The 27,358-nt window shown below is 43.6% G+C and overlaps 1 protein-coding gene across 4 annotated transcripts in view; it reads left to right on the forward strand.

Moving 5' to 3' along the window:
* The window catches only part of NETO1 (neuropilin and tolloid like 1), an 85,475-nt gene that overhangs the window by 5,847 nt on the left and 52,270 nt on the right, over window positions 1-27,358 (forward strand). For 3 of the 4 annotated variants that reach the window (XM_037508410.2, XM_037508411.2, XM_037508412.2), the window contains exon 4: window positions 3,144-3,392. In XM_037508410.2, the coding sequence (XP_037364307.1) occupies window positions 3,144-3,392 (249 nt within the window). Of the gene's footprint in view, window positions 1-3,143; window positions 3,393-27,358 lie in introns of those variants that run through there. The other variant, XM_054693990.1, reaches the window with a different exon arrangement.

Consider the following 27,358-nt stretch of genomic DNA (forward strand, 5'->3'; position numbering starts at 1 on the left):
ACCAAGGCCAGTGTTAGCACATTCCTCTTGCTGCCCTGATCTCTGAAGCCTTCCTGAATTCTCCGCGGTCCCCACCCGCACTGTCCTGGAGGCTGCCTGATTCTCCCTGACTTGCCCTCGGATTCCAGGGGAACCAACAGCCTGAGCTACAGAAGCGCCTGGGCAGGGAGTGGAGGAAGAGGCGAGAGTTTGTGGGGAACTGATCCATGAGTGCCCAGATGCCAGAATGAGTAACAGGAAACCCCAGGACCCTGGTAAAGGTTTTGGTTTGGCAACTTGCTAGGCGGCATGGCCAGGCTGGGCAAGGACCGTGGGTGCAGAACGAGGGTTTAAAGGAAAGCGCGTCTGTTTTGAGCTGATGTCTCTGGAGCTGTCTCAGGAGATCGCGTCCATGGAGCGTGGGCTCCATGGAGAAGTCCGGGCTGTGTAGGTCATGAACTGGGAGATTGTCTTGAGGCTGTTGGAATGAACAGAATCACCCAGGGAGTATTTGAAGGGCTGTTTTCAAGTCTTCAAATAATGCAGATGCCGGGGCCCAGGAATCCTGGCTCAGTGGCCTTCAGTAGAGCGGCCTCTGGTTTACAAGTAACAACTCTCCTTGGGGATAGCAGGGCCCCCAGAGCGGGAGGAGCGGAGGAGAGTGCTAGGAAACAAGACTTGCCGCCGCCCAGAGGAAGGAGAAACATAACAGGGAAGGCAGGAGGGAGAGGGGCTGGACAGTGCACTCAAGTACAGCGCAGCAGGCCAGGGCGTGGGGACGGGTCAGTGGGCTGGGAGGACCCCAAATGCTTGTTGTGACAACAATGAAAAGCAGGCTGAAAACAAATCAAATGCTTGCAGGCTGCAGCACTCCAGAAGCTGAGGGGACTTCAGGATGCAGGTGGGGCTGTCCTGGAAATGGAGCGAGGGTGGGTGGGCCTGAGGGCAGGATGAAGGGTGGGCCCTGCTGGAAACAGTTTCTTCTTTTCTTAGTCTTTTATTTTAATAGAGCAAATTGTCTTATTTAAATATGAAAAGAATAGATTGTTCTATCCTTGAAGGTAAATTAAAAATATAAAAGAAGGAGGGACAAGTATCCTGAGGTTTGAGGTGACACAGGTTGTAACTGATTAGGTCAGGAAAGGACCTTTTTTGGTGGGTTCCTGGTCTTAAAACTCCCTCAAACAGGAGGCCATTTTTGGGTTCTGTGCGTTACTTGGGTGCAAGACTACGTCGGCCTCTACCTGCCCAGCGGTACTCACTGAAGAAGAGCTTTAGGTTTTGATCAAAGATGGTTTGTAGAAACTGCTGCCGGGAAAGGTGTTTATGGATGGAGACGTTTGAAGGGGCAGGAAACAAGTTAGGGAGCTATTTCTAGAGCGCTTTAAATGGTTCGTGTGCACCATAATCACTCGCTTCTAAAATCTATGGCAAGAACTACATGACACATATTTTGTCAAAAAGTGATTTCACTGCTTTCTAAAATGCACCTAGTGCACAGGATTGTGGAGTTCCCTTCGTGTTGGAGCAAAGGAGGGGAGCTGGCGCGGGGTGTGGCCCACCCCCGCGCACCGAGGGCTGCCTGCAGGAACTGAGAGGTTTCTGCAAAATTCTGCAAATGTGTGGGACCTTCCCTGATGGTGAAAGGAAGGTAGGAATAAAAGGACTCGTGTTAAAAGCAGGCAGAGTGAGGGGCACCCTGGGGCCCCCAAGTCCTGTCTTCTGCCACAAAGACAAAACATACTCCGATGCGTTAAAACTTTCAATAAAACAAACCTTAATACAATTAGTGTGCAACAGAGAGAAGAGGGGGAGAAGGAATATAGTTTAAAACAGTTTTCAGTGGAACATCCAGTTTCCCACACCCTTGGGGGCAAATGTCCAGCCAAACAGGATTGGCCCAGAGCAGGGCCGGCCCGGGAGCCGCCACAGGCTCAGGCACCTTCTGGTGGGGACCACAGAAAAGGGGCCAACAGGCAAGTCTGGGAAGAAAAGACTAAAATCAAAATCCAAGTCAATATAAAGGCGGCCACGGTCTCCCACCCACGTCTCTGTCTCTTGCAAGCGTCCCTTTCCACGTCCCGCAGCTCCCCGGATAATTTCCTAGAGTATTTTCCAGTTTGCACATTTTAAATTCCTTCATATCAATCATGGTAGGATTTGGAGCCGTGATGGACACGCAGAGAACGGGGCGCACTAGCAAAAGCACCGGCTTGCAGTTAACGGGCGGGGCTGCTGGCCTGGCGTCTCCTTCACGATTCTGTAGACAGCTATGGCAACACGTGTGAAAATAAACTCATTTGCAGTCCACCCAACAAAGATATTTTTGAGAAATCCTCAATGACAAGAACTGTGCCAAGTGCTGAAAAAGACAGTGAATGGCTATGGGTTTTGTCTCTAGTAAGGGGACTTAGAAAGGAGGCCTCTTTTAATTGACATTGTCCTGCATGCATCAGGGGTGAACAAATTGGAGATATGTAGATACTAAAGAAGTGAGAGAGACATGAGTGCTGGAGAGAGTGTGCTGGTGTGCAAAACATGGCATGTTTGAAATGGCTTGAACTTGGACTGTGTGCAAGGCTTGAAGACCCTGGATGTGTGGGCCTGGACGCCCTCAAGGGCCTTACGTGTCCAATGCACTGGTCATTACCCTGTAGCCCGGTGGGGGCTGAGGCCTAAGTGTCAGCTCGAGAGTGATGGGACCTCCGCTGTAGAAAAACTACTCTTGGTATCTTTGATGTTGCACTTTGACTGTTTAGGACCTCTGGGACTATGTGTTGGTTGATGACTCTGCTGCCTAGCTCCCAAGTTGTGTCTGACATCACCACTGGGCAGTCCAGGAAATATGGGGAAAGTCGCAGGAAGATGCCTGTCCACTGAGTTAGCAGCCTTTCAGAAAATACCGTGTGTGATAGTTCCATGTTGGACATCAGAATGGCGGTCATTTTCGTTCAGAATAATAGTTAATGCACTGACCTCCATTTTAAGGATCATCCCAGAGACATTCTTACAGAAATATTGTCCCTTAAAATGCTAAGGATGGCATACTTGCTTAGCACTTCTGTGCACACAGTGCTCAAATTTTGATAGAAGGTAAGACAGAAAACTGGGAGTGGAATCAGAAAAATCAAAATAATTAAGAAAGGGCATTTCATTTTTTCCAGCTGCCCCAAGACAGTGCATAGAACTTTACTTTGATGAAAAGTACTCCATCGAGCCATCTTGGGAGTGCAAGTTTGATCACATTGAGGTTCGAGATGGACCTTTTGGATTTTCTCCAATAATTGGACGTTTCTGTGGACAACAAAATCCACCTGTGATAAAATCCAGTGGACGATTTCTATGGATTAAATTTTTCGCAGATGGAGAGCTGGAATCTATGGGATTTTCAGCCCGATACAATTTCACACCTGGTAAGTTGGAACTTGTTTAAACTTTTCCCTATATCTTGTTCTTCCTTTGTTTTTCTGTCTTCTTACTACAAGAACTTCAAAGAGACAACTTCATGGTTTTCCAAAGAATTTTCCAGTGTAATTTAAAGCCAAAGCTTCAACGCTCTGTCTTTTCACTTCATAAATTTTGAATGGAGAATACGTTTTTCTTAAAATATAGCTTACACCAGAGGTAAAGTGTAATGATGCTGGGGTCTGCGTGGTCATCAGCGACACACTTAATTAAGTAGACTTCCATTATGCTGAAATGTGTAATTTGAGAGGCTGTCTGTAATAAAAAAACTAATTACACATTGAATTCCAATAAGCTTGAAAAGGCAATCATAGTATTGTAAAATGTATCCATCAAAAAGATCTTTGGAGAACTTGAATAAAAAATTCATTTGTTCCAAAAATTATGACTTTTTAAGCAAATGGGTCCCAGATTAAGGTAGTCTAATCTCTTTTTAGAAATGCAAATTCCTAAGAATTTGGATGAAAAGAAAATGGAGACCCTTTGCATTCAAATATTCATTTGCAAGGTCTGGCAGACAGAATCTGTAATTACATAATTACGCTTTCTATGTCAATTTTTTTTTTGACCTGTTCATATTAAATCGGGCCTGTGATGTAGACGGGCTCTCTTTATGATGAGTTAGCACTTATTACAATAAACATTGGTCATTACATTTTAAACTGCAAGAATATCACAGGGAAGCAATTGAGATCTGATGACATGAAGTCTTTGTTTAAGTAGAAAAATGACCCAAATGATGTAATACACATTGTTTACACGTCATCTGTGTGTTTTCAACTTGCTAATACTGTTTTACTTAAGTGATAACAGGCAGTAGGTGAACTTGGAAACTTTGGTAAAATTTCGATGTTTCTACCCCATGATACAATCTGCCTGGGCCTGGGAGGATCCCTCCAAGCACACCACTGAAATTGTGTAAGACATGACGCCTTCCGTCATCATCTCATGGTTTTTGTTACATGTACCGGAGTTGCTGATCTGGGCCACCAGGAGAACTTTCATCATGTCACAAAGCAGTTGCGGTTGTAATGATGCTTTGCCCACGCTGGATTGTTCATGGAGATCAGGTGTTTTACATCTGGCAATCAGACTAGCTCTATGTGTCCAGGAGGTGCAGGCGTCTTGATGGCTTTGTCTGTGACATTGTTAGTGCTGGAGCTGGGATGCAGAGGTATTTCCCGCCCTTAGGTGATGATTTTGAGTACAACTAGAACCTAAGGGGAGCGGTGCCTGGGGTGGCCTAGGCATTTACAAGGTGTATTGTCATCCTGGCATTGTGATCGCAGGATTAAAAGTGGGGTTTCCTGGAATGTCTGCATCACCTAACACGTGAGCATCACGGGCTGTCCAGTGGCTGGGCTGGCATGTGGCGGCGTGCCAGCTACTGTCTGTTCTCTGCTTGTTGCTCTTCGATCCTTGTTTCTGTAGCCCCACCTTCCTCATCTAGGAAGAGAGGCTTTTCGTACCTTGAACTGTTGAATCAGAAGGGAACATGAAATTAAGCTTAAGGATAGATGGAGGCTGTTTTCACTCTAGTCAACTAGAGGAACCTGCCCTTGGCATCTGAGCGCCAAGTGGGACTGTGGAAGGAGGCTTGTACAACTTCCAAGACTGCAGACGCTGACGCCTCTGGCCAAGGCCCTTGCCTCTGGCGCTGCCTACAATTCATTCCATAAAGAGGCAGTTTGGGGAAGCCAATTAGTTAATGAAATAGGAGGGGGCAGGGATGCGTGATGATGTGGACAGCCTAGAGGGATAGAGAGTCAGGCAGGCTGTAGTTTAATCTTGGCTTAACTTTTATTTGGTTTTGTGTTCTAAGTGGTGATTTGAGCAAATGACAGGAGGAAGGCATCTGTCCTCAGGTCAATTTTAATGATTAAAATGACAAAGCGTGGCTGAAATCTCCAAGGGGCAGCGTCTTGGAGGTGAGCCTGCCCCCCCCCCCCAGTCACCTCTCAGAACTGGTCCCCAGCACAGCTGTGAGCATCACTGGTCTAAACCAGCTCTGGCTCCAGCCCTGGCTGTCTTGTTCCAGGCTTGTTGTAAACTCTAGACGTGACCCTTACTGTTCCAAGCCTCAGGAATTTCATTTGAAGAGAGGATGTTTTTGACACCTCACAGGATTGTTTGAGAACTGATTGTCAACCAACGCATATTTATGAATTCTTCACTCAACTATTGGTAGCAAACCTTGGTTCTTAGAATGACACGTATCCAGATTTTTAAGATTACGACCTCTCCTCTGAGTTGTCTTGGTGGCTGTGCAAAGCTAATCCCTATGGGACATCACTTTCCCTTGTTAAGTGTGAGTGGGCCTTGGACTTCGCGGGGATTCCGGTTCCTCCTGATGGCAGGCATGAGGCTGAAAGAGTGGAAGCCTGGGTGGTTTTTAGGAACTAACCACAATCTGGGATCCGCGTGTTAGAAACACACAGTCTCAGAAACTCAATGCCATTGAGTTGACAGGGCACCCCCTCTTTGGGGAGACTCTCAGCCCTCATGCTAAAAGGACAGACCACACATACAGGGGTGCAATCACACGCGTGCATGTACATTATTTGCACACATATGAAAAGGTGCGTCTTCAGTAAGTCTTCTTAGAATCACACAGCTTAGTTCTTCCTGTTTCAAATGTACCCGGATGCCCAGATTGTCTTTAGAAAGTTGTGTTCATTGAAGCTTAATTCAGTGGCATTCATGGTTAATAGCATCCAGCTAAGGGGCTTGATTTTACCCCATAACAGGGATCGTTTTTCTTTGAAGAAGCTCTGGGTCTCCGACTGCTGTGGGTCAGCTCCCCGTCCAGGCTCCCTTTTCCATCTTGTCTAACTGGGGCTCTCATTTGTGTCAAGTCTTATCTCAACATTTGTTTCTCTTCATATCTGAGGCTCTTTGACTTTCTTCTTCACTCAACATTGACAAAACACCCTTGACCCTGGGCTCTGCCCTGGTCTCTGTGCCCTGGAGCGGCGGGAGGCGGGCGGCAGCCGTCGGTTGTGCTGGCTGCGGTGCTGCAGCGGAGGGTGGGCGTGGGTGCAGAGCCAGACACGGGGCCAGCAGCTGTGCTCAGGGCGCTCCCCTGTGTCCCTCGGCACGTTCTGCTGCTTCCTTGCTTTTCATTTTATGGGCTGTGGTTATTTCTGGCTACCGCGTTGTTCCCAGGTCCACAGGCAGCGATGACTCACCCAGGATTACAGTCAAGTGCGCGCAAGGAGGTGCGAGATTGAGCGGCGATTAGAGAGAAACAGGCGGGTTCCTAGACTCGCAGGGCCAGGGGGAGGCTTCGGGACCGGTGAGGGAGCTGCGGCTCCCGTGGGGGCTCCTGGGGAGCACCTGGAGGAAAACCTGTCCTGATGAGCACAAAGCTGGCTCTGAGGTCCCCTCGGCGATCGTCAGTCCCACTCTGAGAAGGGAGCTAAGTCCAGCATGACTGGAGAGTTACGGGTCACTCACAGAGAAGTTAACAAGAACCCTCACAAAGCAGAGCGTGCTCATTGTCACGAAATAGCTTTTTCTCATCCTAATTGACAATAATTTTGTGAAGAAAAGATTTGGAACAAATTAATTATAGGAAAACAAGTGATGAGAAACTATTTTGTGGTAAAAGTACTTTGATAATACTGGAATGATACCCTCCAAACTCCTGTGAGTGATCACCCCACGGTGGGGGGGCGGGCACAGAGTGGGGAGGGCTGGAAGGGGCCAAGAGCGAGAGCCGGTGACCTGGGCAGCTGTTTAGTAATGACTTAATTCTTGAGAAGGATATTTATTGTTAGTATTACTCATGTAAATAAAATTATTTAAGATTAAAAAACTCAAAAAGAAGAAATAATGTAGCAGATAATTTTGAGGAGACTTATTAGAAGGAAAAGGCACCATGTCTTCATATTCAACAATGTGTTTTACTCAAACCAGGGGTACCTTTTAGTAGGGAACACCCCTTCCCTCCACCTACCTGCCTCCAGGTCTCCATTTTCTTTGCTATTTGAAAATACAAACTCAAGAGAAAAAAATCGAGCAGTGAGTGTACACCCCCAGTCCAGGGTGTTGTCCTGGGGCTTAGATAGGTTTTAACAAGGTGGCGTGTCCAGAATGCTCTGGTCTTGGGGAAAGTAACCCTTTCAGCACAAATGTCTGTGGTTAACCTTGTGTTTTACTTCCAAAGGGAGAGGTTATCTGCTATTCACAGAGACACAGTGGGATATTTATGGAACCTTCCTCTTTTGATGATACTTTTCCTGTGCTAGTTTGATGCAATTAAATTCTGCACACTCTACTGTAGAAACAATGCCTGTGCCTCAAAGTACTGACAGGCGAAGCAGAGTTAGGCACGGTCAGGGAGCGTGTGGAGCAGGTAGCTGTGCTAACTTCCTTATGGTGCTTTGTACTTAAATGGCCTCTTTCATCTGAGGAGGTCAGATGTGGGGGGCTCACTGCTCCATTCCTGGCCTCCTCTCAAACTCCAGGCCAATTGACTTCAAAGGTAAAGCAAAGTATACATGCAGAGCAGTGATTTAAATCGTCTTGAAAAGATTTTTGTGCATATTCAATCAAATGCAATATTTAGGTAAAATATTGTCATGAGAAATGCTATTTCAATTATTCACTGGAGTGCTTTTCCCCTTTTTTGTCTGAAATGGGACTGCCCATGTATTAACCGTATGAAAAGTCCCAAATTTTCTTGTCTAGATAATCAATGCTCTGAAATATGCTCTGGCAAGATTGATTTTAAAAATGGCATATTCCTATTACCAATATCATTATTTTCAACAACTGAAATTCAATTTGAATTTTGCACTGGAAGATGAAAGAATAAAAGGTTTTCAAGGCTAAGATTAAAAGGACTTTATTAGATACTTTGTTTGTTTAATATAGAAATAATTGACTGAATAAATTTAGCTCCATACTTGTTGTCTTTCTATTATATTTATCCTGTAGACTCAAAATATTCTTGTTTCAACCCTAGCAAAGGCTGTCAGATGGGAAATGTAAGAAACAAAAATCACATTTCTTCTCGAAGCATAATTTTCAAGAAATGAAGTAAAAAACTTGAGTGACAGCAGAGAGAAAACTTTCAGTGTGTACAAGGAACAGTCATTGTCCTGGAAGGGCAACTTCGCCTGACCCTTACTCTCCTCTGTCCAGCCCATCTGTGGCTTGGTCCATTTCATCTATATAGTAGAGGAAGGAGACAGAGAGACAGAGAGACAGAGAGACAGAGACAGAGATGTCTCAAATGCCCCTCAGTCCACCCTAACCAAAGAGACAGAGAGAGAGAGATCAAGAGAGAGAGAGGAAGAATGAATATGTTGTTTGGTCTAGGTGGGTGTTCAGGAGAAACTTTGAGAGTGGGAGAGAATTTTCCAGGATTAGCTCCCATCTGTGCAGAGAATATTGAAAGCAACAGCAAAGGAGAAGGAAGATTTTTAAGAAGTTCCCTGGACGGGATGGCTGCCTCCCTCAGCTGTCTCCAGGAGGGGACAGTGTCTAGGTGGGTTGACACTTAACTGACTGAGTGGCTCAGGGCTGGACTGTGGGGCTTGGAATATGGCACATCTGGGACTGGACCAGACCTATTTCCAGATAGAGATGTGTTTTCTTTAGCTCTGAAAGAGGCCTTGGAGCTCCTCTCTCTCTCATTCACCCTTTTCACCCTAAGGATAATGGAAGGTCTGGAGATCATGCATTACTGGGTTTGCGACCTTGTGTGGAAGTGACGCTTCTCTCTCAGTTACATAATCACTCCACAGATACACCTTCTACAAAGAGTAGAGATTTAATTACATCACTTACTGCAAGTACTTTTAGTACTGTTATATTAAGAAATTTAATCAAGGGATAATACAATAGTACCCACATTTCACCATTAACTGGTATAGGAATTTAACAGTCCAGCTTCCCCATGTTGTCCCAAACGTCCCTCAGTCCACACTGACCAGAGACGGTGATTTGTGTCTCCTCCCTCTACCTCTCATAAAATTCTCTTTCGACTCATCTGAGGCTGCAGTAAGTGATTCATTTCTTGTTCTTCCTTAATATCTGCTGGTACTGATGTGGTCAGTTGTGGTATAATGTTTTCATGACTTAAAGCCTGGGCTCACATGCTGCAAACTCAAGGGAATCTTGAACTGCTTTCTCCTTGACTTTCCCCACTTTTCCCCTCCAAAGACCCATCTCTGGCTTTTCCTTGCATTGCTGGTTGTTCCCAGCCACCAAGGCCATCCCTCTCTCAAGCCTGGGGTGCACAGTTGTGACATTAAGGGCAGTCAGCCGAGGGCACGGGAGAGCTGGGGCCCAGCCACACTCCGATGCCCTGGAGCAGAGCCCTGTCTGAAATGGGGACAGTTTGCTCATTGGCTCAGAGGTGCCTCGTGGACCAGCTGGGACCACGCCCAGTGCCATCATAATTCCTGTTCTTCCCAGTCACGTTGCAGTCCTGATGTCACAGTCAGCAGCTGTGTTCACATCATTTGTCCTAAAGAGAAAATGCATCATTTGAACAAGATGAGCATTCATGAAATAAAACAAAATTGGAACAATTCAAATACACTCTCTCCATTTGCATGCTTATGTTTCCAGGTATCTAGTTACTAGACTTCTTGGTCTTCTTGGTCTAGTAACTAGTATTTAAATTATTTCATATTCAGGGAAGATGCTTTTCAAATTATAAACATCCTCTATATTATGGCTAAGAAATATTACCTAGTCTTTAAAGCTTTCAAACTTTTCCTTACATAACAATTTGCAGATAATTGCAGATTCATTTTTATTTTATTTATGTTCAAAATAAATCAAGGAATTTTTGGGAAAATGACCCACTGTAGTATTCTCTTCATCCAAAATATTTCCCTATTTTGGAATTTGTTATCATTTAAATATAACTCTTGTTACTATTCTTTTTTTTAAAATAAATTTTATTTTTATATTCCCCATACAATTGCAATCCCCTTATTTTGACCCCAACCTGGGTACAGGCCAGAGTCGCGGGAGGGTGAGAGGATTCACCAGAGACAGAGCAGGGAACAGAACAGGCAGACTGACGAAATACACTGCTGAGGGGAGCAGCGGGCGAGACAGGAGAGGTCTGCCACGCCATGTTGGTAGCTCCCTGGTCAGCCGGGATCAAACCCACGCTGCTGAGGCTGCGGACAGTTTCACAGTGTGGTGCTCAACCGCCTGCGCCACCAGGGAGGCCCTCATGTTACTATTCTTACAGTGAGTGCACAGAACAACATAATTTCCACTAGGTATACTTGTCACTTACATTTACTGAACAGATATTTATTGATCTATTATGTAAATGTGTGGGCATTCAAAATGGATAGGACTATATCTTCTGTGCAGTGAGTTCAGAGTCTAGGAGAAAGAAAAAATCATGTGTAGTAGATGGAGTAATACTTTCCCAGCCCCACCCCCCAAAAAAGTCCATGGCCTAATCCTTGGAATCTGCGACTAAAGTAAGTTGGATGACAGTAGGGAATTAAGCGAGTAGATTGGATTAAGGATGGCAACCAGTTGACTTCAATACAGGGAGATTAGTTTCAAATATCTGGGAGCACCCAATGTAAGCACAAAAGTCCTTCTTTTGTTTGGAAGAGGGAGGCAGAAGTTCAGTGTCATGTGATGTGTTGTAAGAATGACTCCAATTCTAGTTTTGAAGATGGAGGAAGGAGCAACAAGCCAAGGAAAGTGGGAAGCCTTTGGGCACTGGGAAAAGTAGGCAAGGGATTTTCCCTGGAGCCACCAGAAGGGAACACAGTCTTGCCAGCACACTGATTGATTTTAAACCAGGGACTTCTGCTATCCAGAATGGTCACATAATAAATATGTGTTGTTTAAAGCCACTAAGTTTCTAGTAATTTGTGACAGCAGCAAAATGAAACAATTACAGATTTTGGTGCCTGGAAGTGGGATACTGGTAAAAACTTAACCAAAAAAATGTAGACGTAGTTTTGGAATTAGACAGTGGACAAAAGCTGGAAGAATGTTGAGATACATAGTAGAAAAAGCTCTTAATATAGTGCCTTAACTAGGCTGTTAGAAGACATGTGAATGTTAGCAACTGCCAGGGAAAACTTACAGTGGCGAGCATGGTAGGAAAAGCATCTATGCCTTTCTTAGAAAGACTATCTTAAAAACCGACCATTGGTAGAAAAATGAATGTTTAAGACGCTGATTTAAAGGCTCAGAAGGAAATGAGAACATGTATTTGGCTGCAAGGGAAACCTTATTACATTGAGCCGGAAAGCGTAGCAGCATTGTGTCCCACAGTTATAAACAGCAGAACTTTTAAGCAATGAACTTGGATATTTAACTGAAGAGGTTTCCAAGTTCAAGTGTTGAAAGTTCAGCTTCTTGGTACTTAAAGGAAAACACAAGAGAAAAGACACAGTTGGGATTGCTTTTAGACCAGAAAGAATCAAGGCTTAATGACTTGCTAGATTGCAAAATGTTCTACAGTTAAGAGAGAGACTGTAACTTAAAATTTAGGACATTTTGGGATGGAATAGGAAAAACATGCCCTCGAGAAAAAATTAAAGTGATAGTTGGGCAACTTTTGACTTATCCCCAGGAAAGATAAAAAGATCAGAGTCTTAAAAAAAAAAAAAACTCTTTGAAATGATTAATGTGTGAATCATAAATTCCTTCGGTCCTCTCAGCAGGAGTAAAAAATAGAGCTGGAATTGTCTAGCAAAGACCTAACCTGTGGAAGAGACTCTCGGCTAATTGAGTGAATCTCAACACATACAAGAGACACATGAGGTTAAGAATGTTCTAAGAATGCAAACATTGCTATCTTAAACTAAAAGGCCCTGAGAGAAGAGACAAGGTGATTAAACTGCTCAACTGCAGATATATTCCTTTTTTTTTCCCAAGAAAAGAGAAGGCTGATTCAAAGGACACATCCCCATACCCAGAGCTCAGAGCCTTGAGCCCTGGAAGTAGAACTAAAAATCACAGAAGGTTATTCCCAAGCTCAGAAACCAAGTGGAATTTTCCAGCTGGATCTCAAAATTGGTCGGAAGATTTGTTTTTTTCCCTTTCACTCTACTCCCTCAATCTAGCCACATCCAAATCACCTCAACTCAATAGTCCACATCTCCACATCTGGTGCATCTAAATCAGGTATGGGTGAGCCTGTGGTGGGAGGAGCCTTTGGGGCCCCTGAGAGGGAATGAATGTATTTTGCATGTGGGATAGACTTGATATTTTATGGATCACAGAAAAATAATGGCACTTGGAGATATCAGTATCTGGAAGTCTGGGACATGGGAAGATGGGAGAATTAAAGATGTGGATGGAATTTAGTTTGCTGCCCGGCTGGTCCAAAGACAGGGAAGTTATGCTGGGTGGGCTAGGTGAGCAGGCAGAGGAGTCAGGGTCAGAGTGATGTCATGCAAGAATCAAATGACTCCTTCTGGTGCAGAAGACAGAGGGGCCCATGGGCCCAGGTGTGTGGGTGGCCCCTAGAAGTTGAAATAGGCAAAGACTGGTTCTCCCCAAGAGTCTCCAGGAAAGGGATCCAACACCTTAACTTTAACTCAGTGCTACACATTTCAGACCTGATATTCCAGAACTCTAAGATAATAAATTTTGTAAAAGACCCTAAATGTGTGATGAGTCATAGGAGCAAAAGGGACTGATATAGCACGTAGCTATTTTTTCAGTTATGTTAGAACTGGGGAAGTGATCTGGGAAGTAAACAAGTGATGCAAGAATTCTTGACGGGATGGACGACGTAATAATCAGTTCAAAAATTTCAATCACCTTTGTGATTGTGTAGAATACCTGCACACTACACAGTGTCCCTGCTGAACATCTCTGCACAGAAGTGGATACCCTGCGTCTACTGCATGTGTGTGTGTAGAGAGACCATGTGGTTTCATGTGCACGCCATCTTGATGCATCCGGATGGCTAAAATCCCAACAAGTAACTACTCGCAATTCTTTCCAAAGATGTGCATGAAACGTCGGTATTTTTGTTTGTGACAATAATAGCTATTTGTAGAACCTGGCACTCTTTAAGCCTCTGCCTCTTCACGGCCTGTCTGTCCGCTCCTGCTCGCTCAGCTGGCTGGCGTCCCGCCCTTCCGCAGCTCTGCTGACTTGCTTGAAATTCTGCTTCAGTGCATCCTCGTGGCATTTCCCTTTCGGATACTTCCAGACACCTCACTTCAACGAGGCGACCGAGAGTTACAGAGTGATTATCGTGTGGCAGGACTGTTCGCGAGCAGCATCCGTGTACCCACAAAAGAACTCGACTTGACGATTTTAGCAGGAGGACAGATTCCTTAAAAATATGTCACTTCTATTCTGTCCTCTGTTGATCATGACTCAAATCGGTTCTATTCCCTCGGAACTTTTCTTCTGAAATTTGCACTTCAAAGCCCCCAGGAGTTTCTTGGAGTGATTCAGGGAGAAATGCCACAGAGAAATGAGTACACCTTACACCAACTCCAGACACTCCTGTGCTGGCCGGTGCCCTTCGAGAGGCACGTATTTCCTTGAGCAGAGTTGGCGGGCAAACAGCAGGCTGTGCAGACTGGTCAGTGGCTGTGCTCGTGAAGGAAGACAGCACGGATGAGGGTTGTCATGGCAATGATAGGTAACGTCTGAAATAGAGGGTTTCCATGGGCATTAAGATGAATCAGTCTTGCAGAGATCTGCTGTCATAGATAATTGATAAGTGGGTAAGGAAATAATCCAGGCTTTTTTGGATGTGCCCATTACTTTCTTTTAATAATCATCTTCAGATGGTCTTCACAGCTCAATTTGAAATTCTAAGAAAATGACGATTTCAAAAATAGTGCAACTGGGCTTGGTTTTTGTTTACAGCTGTTCTGCCTTTGGTATCGTTTCCATTCTGTCCATTTCTTTGGTGTCCTCCGGGGTTCTTGCTCTGCTCCCTGCCGGCCACCCGCGCCCTCTCAGCCCCTTTCACTTATTGGGCTGCCCTGCACACCTCTTTCCTTGACAGCGACCCCTACCTTGCACTCACCGCTTCTCTGGGCTGCTGAATTCCAGACTCTACCCTGCGCCTCTGACGCTGTCAGCTCTGTTTTTATGATCAGCTCCCAGATTTTTAGGATAAAAAAATGCAGATACCATTTCCATTTAAATTATTTATGAGCCTTAATATAGGAGAACTGTGGTGATTGTAAGGACCCATTGTATATTATACTGTGCGAGTGCTGCTTGATAATAATGTTATATGCTTGTATGTGATATGTAATGTGTAATGTGATTATATGTAATATGTAATCATGGTATTATAAGAATCAATGATGCATGAGCAAATAAGGTCTTTAGTTTCCTGCTCAAGATGGCGGTCTTGGCATTTGAGATATCTGTGCTAAACCTCTCACCACCTAGCTTGGATTAGACAGTTTTTTTCTTCTAACTACTTGCAAATTCCATTCTAGCTAACAAAGTATTCATAAAAGAGCTTGCCTTTCTGTTAACTCAAGGTAAAATGGCTATCAGGATATGATTTTTGTATCTTTTTTCCTCATTATCTACGAATGAAATATTTATGCCTAATCATTTGAGGCCATCATTTATAATGCACATTCAACTGAAAAGAGTTTACTTTTTGGGTTTTTCCTTCAAAATACAGTGGAGGATGCTTAGTTTCTGTCAGAGGACGTTGGCAACGTGCCAAGCCAACGCTGTGGTCTCCATGTCTCGGTCTTCAGTTACTCATCTCTGCATAAACTCATTCTCTTATAGTGTCATCATTTTTTAATATTTTCATATAATAAATCTACATGTGTCTACATATCCACACATCTTGTATCTCCACCATGTAGGTCTAGATCTGTACACTCCACGTGTCTCTCTTGTTTCTACATGTCTGCAACTGTGTCTTTCTACATCTCATCATTTCATGAATCCTGGTCAGACAGAGGGTGTGCTGGCTCATTTTCTAAGTTAAATTCTGACTTGAAAGTTTCTTGTGTTGTGACTTTGACAACAGCATTTTACTTAGTCTCTTAGAGCTGCAGTGTCCTCGTGAGCCCCCCCCCCATTGTCATCGTGCTACCTAGTGATAGGTTAGGGACCTACCAATTTCATCAGATGCTGCCATGACTTCCAGGGTGACAGGTGCTCCCTGGAGTCATTTCTAAGCCTCTGATTCATTATTTCATAGATTCATTCAACAGCAATAAGTGCTTATTGACTTGTAATTGGCTCAGACTTGACCCATAAATGCTGAGATATGAAAATGATTTCGATGCGGAATCTGCCCTCAAAGAACTTTCTGGTATGGGTGCCCCACATGGTGCATGCCGGGGCAGGTATGCAGGGCATCTTGGCACCTGGATACATGGGGGCTTCACCTGCTGTGACTCCAGGGCAGTGCCTCACAGGGACTTCCCTGACCAGCTCTCCTGTGTCCTCAGGATGGATCATGTGTCTTGTGCTTCCCTCAGCCTTAGCTCCGCTAGACCCTTGTGAGATGCTTTACAAAAAGGAAATTCTTTCTCCCCATTGACACCCAATTTGTTAAAAGGAAGGAACCTGATATCTAGCTTGTAACTTTCATTGCCTCATCAGTGTCTAGCTGAGCTGATTATTGACACGTATTTGAACGAAGACTTCAGTGAGTAAGCGGAGTTAAATAATCAAGACGTGGAATGAGTAAAACAATAAGTATGAACAGATTAGTGAAATGTATAAGTTGTTCAGACCATTTGGAAAATAGATTGTGACTTTGAAAAAGAGGAGTTGAGATAGGACTGAAATTAAGATCCGATCCAGATAAAGAAAGACTGTGTACACCATGGAACGGATGCAGGCATAATCTCAGAGGTGGGGACTGACTAATATTTTAAATTGAATACTAATCACATTATGGCAGGTATGTGATTTATCAGAATTTAGAGGATGGGTTGAAGTAGAGAGAAAATGGAAGCACAGAAAACAAAAATAAAACAAATAAATCACAGTTTAAAAATGTGAGAACCGAGATTTGAGGAGTACCTGGCAAGGTAGTGAGAAAACAAATTTGGACAACAGAAGGCAGTGACAGGTTAGGTCTGCATGTTGAGAGAAATAAAATGCTGAGGTCGTCAATGATTTGGTGAGCGGTTATGTCACTACGCTGGAAAATAAAAGAAGAAGAGAGAATGTTCTTTTGTTCTTCAGCTGGTAGCTGTCTTATTGGGCACCTTCTAGAAACTTAGCAACTTGGAGCTGTGGGGGAGAAGCACAGTGAGAGAAGGCGTGAGCTAGTTAAAGGGCAAAGCACAGAAGCCCAGCCAGCTTGTATTATTATAAGGACTATAATACGCTAGAATCATTAGAGTACAGAATTGTTTATTTTGGAATTTTACTTTTCTTCCTTGACCCCTTCCTTACCCATTGATTTGTCAAGTCCCCATCTTTTTGTGTGTCTTATGTACTTTATTTTTATGAGGAAAGAGCAGAGTATTTCTTCTGTTTCATGCTTGGCGTCTTCCCATGAGTGGGAGCTTTCTTCTGAATTCTGGAAAGCACTGGCTGCACGAGGCTGCTTACAACAACAGAACTTCTTACGCTTGTTCTGAAATGCACAGGCAGGCGTCAGCTGTCGCGCCCATGACGTGACCCGGTCATTTCAAGAAAGTTCGTTTAATAATGCTTGGTTTATCTTTCTGTTTGGTTTTGCTATTTATTATGCATACCTTTGAAATATTATAATATTTCTACTGTCAGGATGATTTCAGAGATCCTGCAAGAACTGAAGATACACATGTGGCCCAACTTAATACAATGGGGAAGGACAGCAGATAAAAGAATCACTTTTCTAATATTGAGTTATTGTCATTCAGACAGTATCTCCTTTATCTATGGCTTGATTCTATTAGGATTTACACTATTGCAGTTGCAAGTATAATATTGTAAAATGCCAATAATGTCCATTATTTGGCTACAGTTTAGAGAGTTGGGCTGAGAGGATGCTATTTTTGGAATATAATCTCACACATATTTACCAAAAAATAAAAAAAAACCCACTTCTTTCTTATCAAACACAATTCGATGTAGTTGGTAAAATACCTTTCTCAGAAATTTATCCACAAAATTGTCCAGCAGAAAAATATGTAATAAGTCAGTGATTCAAAGTTAAGTGAAACAACGTTACACGTAAGGAGTGATACCTGTTTTCTACAGTCTCATCATAAGATGTTTATCTTAGATGCCAGGCATGTTTGCCAGTGCTTTGATTGCATTTTTCTCATTTGATTTTTATAGCCCACTATGAGGCATTACAACATTGTCATTCTTATTTTACATTAAAAGAAAAAAAAAGACTGGCAATGTTTAAATGTTTCCCTAGCAAAATTGATACCAGAACACGAGAAGTGTGTACATTTAAGTATTATGCCCCAGTGCCAACAAGTAAATATCTATTCGCTCAGGCTCTACATTTCAAAAACATTAATTTTTGTCACTCTGATTTTTTTGTGGAGCCTTGAGATGTTCTTAGCAATCATAGAATTTATCTCTTCTTTATCTGCTAATATCTTTCATACAACAGCAACATCTTCACAATATTATATAAAAGCCATTTCTCCTGGAATTTTAAAGTCTTAATCATAATATTTTCCTGTCATCATTAGCATCATCATTATTATAATAAATTAATCATCAATAAGGTTCCTCAACAGTGATATCTGTTTATAATGTATAGCTTATGAATAAAATATCCATATTTGCCAAGTACATGATAATAGATAGTCGACACAGAAATGATTAATTCCTTCTGTCTGTACATATCATCGCCTAGTAATAAAATGAATGACAATTTCAAACCTTGAAATAATAATGGACTTAGCCGTCTTCATTTTGAGTATTTCCCGCCACAGGTCCTGCTTTGCAGGTCTGTGGAGTTTTAAAAAAAAAAATCTTTAAAAAAAAAATCTTTCAGCACAGCTGCACGGACTCTGCAAAGGCCTTGCTGCCCCCTGCAGATTTGGCAAAAGGCTTCTCCAGGCAGCCTTAGGCAGTTGTTTCAAGTATCAAAAAGCCAATTTCCTAGCTATGTTTTTGAAATGGCTGCTTTCCCTCCATATGTGCTTTCTTGTCCTTACCTCCAATTCTTCTCGGTCTTTCCATAAACCTAACGTCAGTCTCCACCCCCTCGATGACCCACACAGCCACAGGCTGAGCTGCATCTCACAGAAGGTGGTTCTGTGCTGTCCCCACGTGCTTGCTGGGGCCAGGGGTGCCACCGCATCTCCCAGTTTCCACTTTCCCACTTCTGTCCTCCATCTTCAGCGCTCACGTCATGTTCCTGTCTGGTGCCTTTTCCAAAGACCTCCCTTCACAGGGACATACTTAGCACAGCACAGTGCACCCCCAGCAGGCCCCTGCCGGCCCACACTGAACTCCTTTGGTTGCTCCCCTTCAGCTGCTCCCCTCGTGTCCAGGCAGCTTCTAGAAACTCTCCTGCAGTGGTCACGACGAGTGTCAGCCATTCTGTCTCAAATCCTTAGAGCAAGCACCGATGTCACTGTGACATAGATGTTCCAATTGCATTTGCCACAATATTACATCTGTATCATGGGTTAAATTCCAAAGCACAATTTCAAGAAGCACTTTTTTTTTATCTTTACCTCTGATTTTGTCGTTAGAGCAAACTCAAGTTTCTTACTGGGTTATATAGTGTGTCCTTGTAGAACATTTCTTTAGGATGCTGATAGACTTTTGAGATATTTATCAATCATCTTCAATAATTATTTCTCTATTTCTTGTTTCATTGGGAAAATGATCGTTGACTATGAAATGCTTGACTGGCACCCAAAGATTGTTTGTCAGGTGTGTGTGTTTGGGGGGGGGGGGTTGTTCCCCTTAACTAGCACATGGGCAATATGTGATGACTTCAAGGTGTAGGTCAATGAACTGCCTGCATACAGCACTTGGAAGTTGCTAGACCATGAGCGAGGACTTCAGAGATAGTCTGGCTTCCATCCAGAAGAAAGGGGACCTCAGTCTAATGGAAACAGAGACCATGAACTGTGTGGTCCATTCTATCTCCCATTCTTGACCTTCCCACTTCTGTCCACCATCTTCAACGCTCTCGTCATCCTCCTGTCTGGTGCCTCTTCCATGCAGATGTTTATTCTGAGCTAGTGTCCGGGCTGGAGAAGGCCCTATAAACCAGCCCTCCTGATGAGGAATTTTATTCACCAGGTAGCACTGATGACATGCAAGGACTGGGGAGCCCACTGGTTTCAGGGCACGCAGCGTGGAGATTGTACTTCTAGGCCTGGGGCACTCTAGGGAGACACAGTGACTTCGACTCTGAGAGCATCACAATCCCTCACACACGCTCTGTGCCTCCACCAGTGGAAGTTCACGAGTGCCTGCTGTGTGTTGGGTGTGGAAAGTACAGATAGAAAGACTGCCCTCCAGGAGGAGGGGACGGACGGATGTAGTTATGGTAAATACAAAGGCTGTGGCTGAATTAAAAACAAAGCAGCTTAATAACAGCATTTCCTCAATGTGCTTGAGTCTGCCTAGTCCACCGTCCCTGCCCCTTGAATGTGAGGAGTATCTATTTATACTGCCTCTATACCTGCGGGAGAGTCTGTCCTTTTCTGTGGCAAGAAATAAAAGAAGTAGGCGTTTTAAGGACATTTGAGGTGTTCTCCTGAAATGAGAGAATGTGATGTCGCCTTTGAGGACTCACAAACTCAATGGTCCTGTGGACCCTGGACTGAGGATGGGCCACGTGACCTTGGCAAACCCTCCCCCCTGGGTCCCCACTTGCTCATTGATGAAAGGGCTTCACAGAAGGTGATGTCATCCAGGCCTGCTGGAGCGCTGTTTCCAAAAATGGTAGAACCGTTCATTATTCCCCTTCACCAGTTTCTCCATTGAAACATAGATGACTTAATCACTCAAAACAAGATTGTTTTGTTTTCCCTCTTTTATGCCTGGTCCTTTGAACTTCGGGGCTTGCTGGCGTCAGCTGAGGTTCCATAACAAAATACCACGGACGGGGTGGCTCCTGCAACGGCACTTACTTCCCCAGAGCAGGGAGGGGGCGCGTCCGAGGATCACGGCCTGGGCACACGTGGCCGTTTCAGCAGCTGAACCTGCCGACTTTTGCTCCTTTTCCTTGGCTTTCTCCCCACCCAGGTGGTTGCAGGGGATGAGAGGGCAAGGGAACTGACAGAAAGGAAAGGCATGAGCCCTCTCCCTCCGCAGGGTGCTCAGAGGCCCCTGGGGGTGGAGAAGGCTGAGACTGGAGATGTGCAATCGTTGGATTTAAAACAACTGAAATATCTGGAAGTGCGTCCTGGAGACGAGGCAGCTGTAAGAGTCTCCCAAACACTCATTCAAGGACAGAGAAAGTCATTCCCCATCAGTCAAAGTCTGTTGTCAGAAATAAAATAGAGGAAATTTGTAGGTCTGTGAAGCCTACAGTGAGAAGCCTGACAAGTCAAGTCCTATGTCACAAAGAAGAAAATAGAAGTTTGAATAGTCTTTAAAAATTACTCATGGTCACCCAGTTTGCAAATTATAGCAGGAAAATTAAAATCCCGCACAGTCTGACCCGCAGCCCTTGGTCCTTCCTCCTCCACAGTCCTTCCTGTGGAAATGAAAATGGTTAATTAATTGCATCACGGGTGTCTTCACTGTAAGGAAGAACATTGCTTTAGTTGACTTCAACCTGCTGACTAAATGCAGTGACTGCTTATTCTTCAACCACACGTGGCCTCTGTCTCTTCTTCCTGCACTTTCTGCATTTCCAAAGTTCTGCATTCAAAGCTGCCTCCTAGGCATTGCCAGGTCGTGCTCTGGCCCTGATATTTATGATGTGCAAACTTGAACTCATAGGCTCAGTATTTCCAGCTGAACACCCGGTATTGAAAACACCCCCCGAGCCTAAATCTCCTCCTGTGTTCCATTCCCTTGTTCCTAGTCAATAGTGCTGTGGTTGCACCAGAAATTCAAATACAAGTCACATGGCATATATTTGATTTTCTTGATCCTACTCCCCAAGTCCTTGTGAATCCTAAACCCGCTGCACTTGACCTCTCTACCTGCTCACCTCATGAGGCAAACGTAGATGGCAGATGATTAGATTGTCTCATCGGACACAGTGTAATAACCTGTCTCCCTTCACTCACATGCCTGTTCTCCATTTATCCAACCCATTACTGCCAGACTTACGTGAAATAAAAACCTAATTGTATTCATCCCCCAGAGAAAACCAGTCACTTAGGATACATTTATCATCGTGGCTGTGACGATGGTCCCTGGCTTCTGTCCCATCCTCCGCCACTCTCGTTTTGACGCATCTTCCATTCATAAAATAAATAAATAAGTAAATACTGTATTCTTGCTCTGAGTTAGGTTCTGCTATGCTGGACTCTGGAATCCAGCAGTGATCTGGGTAAATTTGGACTCCGGTTTTAAAGACCTTGAATGTCCAGTTATGGGTATTCAACATGTCTTAAAGGATTACTAGTTATAATGAGCAAGTGAATAGGAAAAGACTGAATAGGAAGAGAAGAGAAGATGGAGAAGAAAATGTCGTAAAGAGAATGTGACTAGTTGCTGAGAAAGGATGAGCCTGTCCTGAAACACACTCGAATTTGATGTGTCAGTGGATGGAGAAGGGTAGGTCAGAGGCTGCCACAGGAAACAGGAGTGTCCCAGACGGTGGCAGGAGCCTGTGCCGCAGACCCAAGCTGAAGAGCAGCCTGGCGTGCCCTGGAGCGAGAAGACAGGAGTGACTAGAGCATGAGTCGTCTGCAGTGAAACAGCAGATGATGAGGCTGGAGAAGGAGCCAACCCAAACTATGCATGGCTTTGTATGACATAGTAAGTTGAATTTAAATCTTAAGCAAATGGATAAATATTGAAAGGTCAGAAGTACGGGAATGCCACCATGTTATTCGAAATTTGCAAAGATTGTTCTGACTTCCTGGTCTACTTGATGGACGCTTGTTTATTTCTATTGGCATGCGGCTGAGCTACAACTTTTTGTTCGTTTCAGGTAGACAGTGTGTTGAGCTGATACTTATATACTGAGAAGCGGTCACCCCTGAGTGTTGGCTAACACCCACATCACTTCACGTAATTACCATTGCTTTTCTGTGAGGACACAGAATGGAATTGATGACTCGATGAATCATTTTAAATGCAATACCCTTGGTCATTTCCTTTTCTACCATCCCTCTTGTTGTCTCAACAGAGAGAACTGTCATTTCTAAGTGCTTTCACGGTAAGATGTGCATAGTATACTGAAAAGCACAACTCACAGGTTTTGAGATCTAATTGGCTTTATTAAATGATTCATGAATCAGGCAGCATTCTGTCTAGATCCTGCACAGGCTTACATAAAACAAGGTATTTATAGGCATAGATAGTGCAACAAGATTTTCTGCAAAAGATTATTTCAGGTGAAGCCAACTTCCTTCCCTTGAGTACAGAAAGAGGAGGGAAGTCCCATCCTGTAATGACTTTATTGATACTTATTGGGCAACTCTATATTGATAGGTTTAGGGTGATGCTTCTGGGAGAAAAGGAAACTGCAATAGATATTAAGTCTGGGTGGGGACCTGGCATGAGGGACCTCCTTTTGGCCCTATTCTGATTTTGACAATATCTGTATTGATGTCTGTGTCTATACATCTGTATCCTCTCTTGCTCTTCTTTCACATTGCATTGTAATTATCTGTTTACATAACTTTCTTTCTCCCACTGAACTGTGAGATTCATAAAGATGTAACTGTGAGTCATATTTGTGTGCAAACATTAACCATAGTGTCAACATATGGAAGAATATACTTCAAGTATTACCTTCACACCCAGTTATTTCCAACCTACTGTTGTGCTTACTTCTATGTCCCATTTCCTCTTCAAGTTCAAGATGATCAACATTCCCTTTCCAAGAAATTATGTTTTCCTTCTGCATTTCATACTTGGGAGTATAGCCCACCCGATCCCTCGTCCCGCAAGCAGTAAACTGAGCGGTCAGCCGTCATCATTCCTTCTCATCTAATGCCTCCCTCTTTCAGAAGAGCTTTTAATTATTTCTTTTGTCTCTGTCTCAACTTTTCAGTGCGTTACTAATTTCAGGCTCCCTAATTTCTTACCTGAGTGACTGGAAAAGATTTTGGACTTGTGTTCCTATTCAAAATTGTCCCTCCTGTATGACCCAAACATCTATTGGAGAAAACTTCTAAAATTTACAACTGATCATGGTGTTGATCTAATCCACTCCATTTGGGTTTGTTCTTTGCCTCCAGAATAAAATCTTAACATCCCTGAATGCTCCAGTTCCTAGAATTTGCATCCAAGCATCTTGACCCTCAGAGAAAGTCTGTGTAGCATCAAAACTGCTGTTTGACCCATCGAGAAAGTTCTACCACATGGCAGCTTACCCTTAGCTTCAGTCTCAGATGAAAACCCCTCTTCTAGCAGGTGCTCCTTGTGCTGCTCATCTCTGTCGACTCCACCATTCATTTTCTTTCCACCTGTGATGTTTGTGGTAACATGTTGTGAGCTTTCCTGCCCAGAAGAGTTTTGTTTTTCTTTTAATCTCCAGTATCTGGTCATTACCACAGATTTAACATTTTTGTTCAAAAAAATGTGCCAGTAAAAATCTAAGATAGTATTTCATTTCTGCAGTCAGTGAGAAAGTTGGAGATGATTTTAGTACCAAATGTAAATTAAAAAATTACAAAACATGTATCATCTCTAACTCTAGCCTCATCGTGATCTGAACAGCAATGTTATGAGATTGGCCAGATCTCTCTCCTGGCAGTGAAAACATGTCCCTAGTGACACCTTTACTCATAAACTGAAACACAGTCCCTATTGGACTGAATTGATTATACAAGTAAATCATTATTTTATCTCATTTTCCCTTTTGATTTTATATATAAAAATTTACATGGAGTTTTTCCTAGTCATTAAAGACCTAAAACTGGGGCCTCCCTGGTGGTGCAGGGGTTAAAGTCTCAGCACTCAAGCTGTCACCAGCCCTGAAGGCCTGAGTTTGATTCCTGGCCAGGAAACTTACCCACATGGTGCAGCAGACCTCTCCTGTCTCCTCACTGCTCCCCTCAGCAGTGTATTTCAGTAGATTCACCTGTTCTGCTCCCTACTCTGTCTCTGGTGAATTCTTTCATCCCCTGCACCTCTGGCCTGCATCCCAGCTCTTCTATGCAAAATAAATAAAATAAATCTTAAAAAATATAAATAAAGAGACAGTGCTAGGGGAAAGGCAAGTGATAATAATCACTTGTTTTCTCTGAAACACTCGGTACCACCCTTTCATCAGATTCCTCATCAAAAGTAAGCTCTCTAATTTCAGCTGATTGAAAGAAAATGCCCTGCTCCTTGCATTAAGCATTCTTCCCCAAATCTTCCTTCCCTGGTGACTTTTCTTTAAATTCCCGTGGCATCCCCTGTAGACAACCCCAGGCCCTTGGGAGTAGCTATGCAGTGCATGGGTTAATAAAACCTGAAGAAGACTGCATGACTATTTCTTAATTCTTGTGCAGTATAATTTGGAAGCAGGTCTTCATGAGGAATAAATAAATGTAAGCAAATAAAATCTGCAGTGTTTATATCACCCTGAAAGAAGAGCAATCTTTCTTTCTTTTTTTTTTAAAGATTTATTTATTTATACAAGCACTGGGGTACAGGCCAGAAGCGCAGGAGAGTGAGAGAATCCACCAGAGACAGAGCAGGTTGCAGAGCAGGCAGAAGGATTGAAATACATTGCTGAGGGGAGAGCAGGCAAGACAGGAGAGGTCTGCTGCGCCATGTGGGTCAGCTCCTGGCCAGCCAGTAATCGAACTGGCGCTGCAGAGGCTGCGGACAGCTTCACAGTGCTGCACTCAGTCTGCTGCGCCACCGGGGAGGCCCAGAAAAGCAATCTTTCTGACTCTGATGCAAATCACTCTGTAATTTTCATACCTGAGACTGGTTAGCTCTTGCAAACAATAATGTTTTTCCTAAAAATTTGTTGAGTTCTGTTGAAATTCTAGCATGCTGTGAATTTTGAAAAGCATAGGGCCTACCTTTTTATTTTATTTTCCAAGGATGACCAAGCACCTTTGCATCAAAGTGCAAGAATAAACACATTGTAGACTTGGAATTGTAGCGATCACCTATTCATCTATCTGTTATTCATTTATCCACATGCTCAACATTGGAGGTAACAAATCAAAACTCATACCCTGTTCATACCCTACCTGAGGAGCTAAGAGCCCAGCAGGTTCTCTGTCACAATAAAGATGATCTGTGGTTTCAAGTAAGGACCCTGAGTTCAGACAAGGTTAGGCAACAAACACTCTCAAGTGGTAAACCCAAATTATGTCAAAACCCTTCCAAGAGATAGCTAGGAGGAAGGCGTGAGCAGACTGTCCAGACTCCAGCACCCCAATGCCCAAAGACAGAAATACTAATATTGCTTCCATAATGAAAAGGTAAATGATTTGACTTGATTGAACAAAAGCTGTGCACAAAGACATTATGAGTTATGTGTTTGGAAAACTTAGCCAAGGTGAAAGTCAGTATTTGCTATGCCCACATATTTGAGTTTAGTTTCGAAACAATGAAAACCAGCAAAAGATTTTCGGTATGGAAGTGAAGACAGTTGAAACATATAAACATGATTGAGTCACAAGATACAAAAGACATCAGAAAAGGGTGGAATTGTTTATGATTCAGGAAGCTGTAAAACATCCAAATGAATTAGTATGTGTAGTGGTGGCGTTGGGGCTGAGCAGGAAGATCTAACTCCTAGAGTTATGCCGATGCTAGAATTTATAGCATATGTCCTCTGATTATATGTGAGAAGAGAAGACACTGGCTTCCTTTGGTATGTCTTTGGTTTGAGGCAATTTTGAAATACGTAAGTCAAGCAACTCAGTGTATTTTAATATTTGACACACAAGACTATAATTCCGTGGAGAATAGGTCATTTTTAATTCATTGTTGCAGCTCCACTTGTTGAATAAAATTTGACGATGTAGCAGAGATCTGGCCTGTAGAGTCAAATGTGTTAGTCACTGGCATGGAGGTGGTTGTAAAATTCATGGATGTGGATGGTGCCGCTCATCAAGAAAATGTCCAGAAAGATAAAGACGACACACAGGGGAGTGTGTGCTGGGGGAGAATTGACTGGCTGCTGTTTGAGAACCTAAAATAAATACTGGAGTGGATGGCTGGTGAATGTTCTGGCAAAATGTGCTTGAAGTGCTGGGGTGGGAGAGACCTGGTGAAGTTGCATGAGTCTATGATGCATAAAATGGGATACAGTTATTGACTGGATTTTACAGTAAGAGGAAATATTAGAAAACACTATCAAATACCGGTAATTTTCCTGCAGTGGTAAAGGCAGAATTCAGATTGCAGAGAACTAGGTAGTAAATATAGTTGCAGTCTTAGAGTCATAGTCTGTGTAGAATAATCTTGCAAGAGCTTTGTTTGTGGAAGGAATACCGTGATGGAAGGATGAGGAAAAAAATAGGTTGTTGAATTTGAGGGGCCAGGCAGAGTCAGCAGGTGCTTTAGAGTTGATCTTGTGCCACTTTTTAACGCAAGACTTGGTTCCACTAGAGATCAGCATTGAGACAAGTTTTCTGATGGTTTGCGCCTGTCTGGGGAAATCCGTCCCCACGCCCCTCACCCTGTGGCCTGAGACGTCTGGCAGTCTTTATTTTATCTTCGTATTGACGAATGGCAGGCCAAGCCTCAACCGTGATGACCTTTGTTATCTTGTCATTTTTCCAATTCTTGCTTTGGATCTTTGCCAAGATCCTCAGCCCCTTTCAGTGGCCAATATAGGTGTGGTGCACAGCGCCCACGAAAGCGGCGGTGTTCACACCTGCTGCCAACCCCGGTGTTCACACCGACTGCCAACCCCAGTGGCGGGCGTTTGAACACTGTTCAGGGT

The sequence above is a fragment of the Talpa occidentalis genome, unplaced genomic scaffold (genome assembly GCF_014898055.3).
Source record: "Talpa occidentalis isolate TD23 unplaced genomic scaffold, MPIMG_talOcc4v2.1 talOcc4.13, whole genome shotgun sequence".
Lineage (NCBI taxonomy): Eukaryota > Metazoa > Chordata > Mammalia > Eulipotyphla > Talpidae > Talpa > Talpa occidentalis.